At 40.2% G+C, this 3,452-nt stretch overlaps 1 protein-coding gene across 1 annotated transcript in view; it reads right to left on the minus strand.

Moving 5' to 3' along the window:
• Positions 1 to 1,649: 1,649 nt before the first annotated feature.
• Positions 1,650 to 3,452, minus strand: part of LOC119594810 (mucin-17-like) — a 4,322-nt gene continuing 2,519 nt past the window's right edge. Inside the window, exons 3-5 of the mRNA XM_037943900.1 lie at positions 2,619 to 3,448; positions 2,255 to 2,404; positions 1,650 to 2,132 (exon numbers count right to left, since the gene is read on the minus strand). Coding sequence (XP_037799828.1) covers positions 1,650 to 2,132; positions 2,255 to 2,404; positions 2,619 to 3,448 — 1,463 coding nt within the window. The remainder of the gene's footprint in view (positions 2,133 to 2,254; positions 2,405 to 2,618; positions 3,449 to 3,452) is intronic.

Raw genomic sequence — 3,452 nt, forward strand, 5'->3', positions numbered from 1 at the left:
TAACATCTAATGAAACAAAACAGCATTCTATGTGCACCCCCAGTGTCAGCAGGTTAAATAATTGGTGTATATTTATTCTATGTCTATATGCTTTTAAAAGGTGACCTATTCAGAGGGATCAGGATTCCAAGGTGGTAAATACTTTGGATTTTATTTATTACTTCCAGAAACGTTATACTTTCATACAGGATCAAGAGACGTTATCTTTCAAGTCTGTCTTTCGATTCATTGATGGTAGTTTAAAAACTCTTATCTTGTAATAGACCAGGTCATAGTTTTATATTATTCATGCTTTCTGTAATATGAAATGTTGTCCTGTTGCAGTGTATATTTTTGATTTCAGGTTTATTATTTGTGTATGCAAGAGTTTTTTTTTTTTTTTTACTTTGAAAATCTGATATATGAAATGGAAAAGGCTCATAAAACTGTGTATATATATTTATGAGCATATTTATGATTATATAATCTTTATGAAAATTAATTAGTGGAAACAATAAGTTAATATCATTATTTATGCAAAGTGGTTATGGGGTGTCTTATTTTCCCACACTAACTGTGTTTTATGAAAGATGATTTTTTTCTCTAGACTAAATTTGAAAAAACAACAAAACCAATACGTAATGTGTAGTAGTTTATTTTTCTTTCATGATGTTTGAATGAAAAGATTCCTAGAAAAGGTATATTCTGAAGTGTTTGGTTTTTCCTTCTTTTTTTTTATATGAATACAGTCATTGCATCTTCCCATGTATCATTGTTGCCTTAGATGTATTTTGTGAAGGACAAAGATAGATTGAAAATATTTTCGTAGCACATACATTGTTGAATATGTGTGGCACAAGACTTATTTTTGCATAAATCAAAGTAATTCAAAGGAGATGAAGCTAAAACAAAAAGTATTACCGAGTCTGTCAGTGAGATGGGCTGGTTACTGCTTTCCTTTAGGAGATGGACTGCAACAACTTATTTTAATAAAAATACCAATATCTAGAGCCTTTGCTTTTTATCCTTTGCATTGTGTATTTGTATAAAGGATCATGAAAAGAAAATTTGATACAAATGACTAAATTTTCATAAGCAAATGTGGTATTAAGTTTACCTTTTTTATAATCAAATGCAATAAGTTTATATATGTGTGAGTCTTTGCGCGTCATTCACAGAGAAAAGTTATTAAAACCTAGAGTAATAGAAAATTAAAAATAAAGAGGTTATGTCTGACAGCAAAGGTACAGTTAAAGGCATATAAAGAGTCTAGAAGTAAAAAGTATGTAGAAATACTTTATTCAACAGAAAAAATATATAAATTAATATAGTTCTGAGATTGGTGCCTAGACGAGCAAGTGAAGTACATCAGATCAAAATAATCTAGGAATCAAATAGATATAGAATATATATCAGCAGAAAATGTAATAGATTATATAACATTATTTAAGTAACAGAAGGGCCAGAGAGAAAAGAAAAAATAATGAAAAGAAAAACATGCAAATCATTAAAAAAGGACAGAAAGATCAAAAGAGAAACAGAAGGAATATAAAGAAACGGGTGACTGAAAGAATGGGAAACAAAGATTCTAAAAGATGAGAGAAAATTAAATTATACTAAACATAGTACCATAAATCACAACCAATTCTCATATAGCCATGTTAAAAATCTTAGTACACTGCAACAACACGAGGAACCCACTCTAACATAACATCGCACTCAACCACTGATTCGTGATCGCACACCTCACGTTCTTTATCGAAATAGGTACCATGAGGGCATTCCATGAGGTAAGGGACCCCCGACAAACACATGTAGAAGGACCGACAGTCTTTGGGATTAGGGATGAAAGTCGGGTAAATGCTACTAGTTTTGGGACATTTGAATCCTTCGCCGTCTGAAGGTGCTGGCGTCTGTGCTGGCTTCGGTGGTTTCAGGAACCTCTGTGCTTGGTGCTGTGGTTTCAGGAACCTCTGTGCTTGGTGCTGTGGTTTCAGGAACCGCTCTGTGCTTGGTGCTGTGGTTTCAGGAACCTCTGTGCTTGTTCCCGTGGTTTCAGGAACCTCTGTGCTTGTTCCCGTGGTTTCAGGAACCTCTGTGCTTGTTCCCGTGGTTTCAGGAACCTCTGTGCTTGGTGCCGTGGTTTCAGGAACCTCTGATGCTTGGTGCTGTGGTTTCAGGAACTCTGTGCTTGGTGCTGTGGTTTCAGGAACCTCTGTGACTTGGTTCTGTGGTTTCAGGAACTTTCAGTATTTGGTGCTGTGGTTTCAGGAACCTCTGTGCTTGGTGCTGTGGTTTCAGGAACCTCTGTGCTTGGTGCTGTGGTTTCAGGAACCTCTGTGCTTGGTGCTGTGGTTTCAGGAACCTCTGTGTTAGGTGCTGTGGTTTCAGGAACCTCTGTGTTAGGTGCTGTGGTTTCAGGAACCTCGTATTTGGTGCTGTGGTTTCAGGAACCTCTGTGTTGGTGCTGTGGTTTCAGGAATTCAGTATTTGGTGCTGGGGTTTTTCAGGAACCTCTGTGTTAGGTTGCTGTGTGTTTTCAGGAACCTCAGTGTTCTTGGTGCTGTGGTTTCAGGAACCTCTGTGTTGGTGCTGTGGTTTCAGGAAACCCTTCTGTTTGTGCCCGTGGTTTCAGGAACCTCAGTTTTTGGTGCTGTGGTTTCAGGAAGTTCAGTATTTGGCGCTGTGGTTTCAGGAACCTCTGTGCTTGGTGCTGTGGTTTCAGGAACCTCTGTGTTAGGTGCTGTGGTTTCAGGAACTTCAGTATTTGGTGATGTGGTTTCAGGAACCTCTGTGCTTGGTTCTGTGGTTTCAGGAAGTTCAGTATTTGGTGCCGTGGTTTCAGGAACCTCTGTGTTAGGTGCTGTGGTTTCAGGAAGTTCAGTATTTGGTGCTGTGGTTTCAGGAAGTTCAGTTTTTGGTGCTGTGGTTTCAGGAAGTTCAGTATTTGGTGCTGTGGTTTCAGGAAGTTCAGTATTTGGTGCTGTGGTTTCAGGAAGTTCAGTATTTGGTGCTGTGGTTTCAGGAAGTTCAGTATTTGGTGCTGTGGTTTCAGGAACTTCTGTGTTAGGTGCTGTGGTTTCAGGAACTTCTGTGCTTCCTGTAGTGGTCTGGGAGACTTCAATGCTTGATGCAGTGGTTTCAGGGGCAGCTGTGCTTAATTCTGTAGAAGTGAGTGGCACTGAAGTGGCCTCTGTGGAGCTGTAACAGGTGGCTTCCCAAGACCAAGTGCAAACGAGAAGGTTGATGTCGAAGTAGAGTCCAGGAGGGCACGGCATGAGGTAGGCAACGCCCCAACTACAGCTGTAATAGGTCGTGCAGTCGTCCGGGTTGGGAAGTAGCCTCGCGAAATCTTCTTCAGGAACGGGGCACTGGGCGCTGATCTCGGGAGGCCCCGTGTGTGGGGAGGTCGTCGTCTTCGGGGCGTCGGTGTTTGCTGGAGTCGTTGTGTGGGTAGGGGCAGTGGTACCTTC

Source organism: Penaeus monodon, chromosome 34 (assembly GCF_015228065.2).
Source record: "Penaeus monodon isolate SGIC_2016 chromosome 34, NSTDA_Pmon_1, whole genome shotgun sequence".
NCBI lineage: Eukaryota > Metazoa > Arthropoda > Malacostraca > Decapoda > Penaeidae > Penaeus > Penaeus monodon.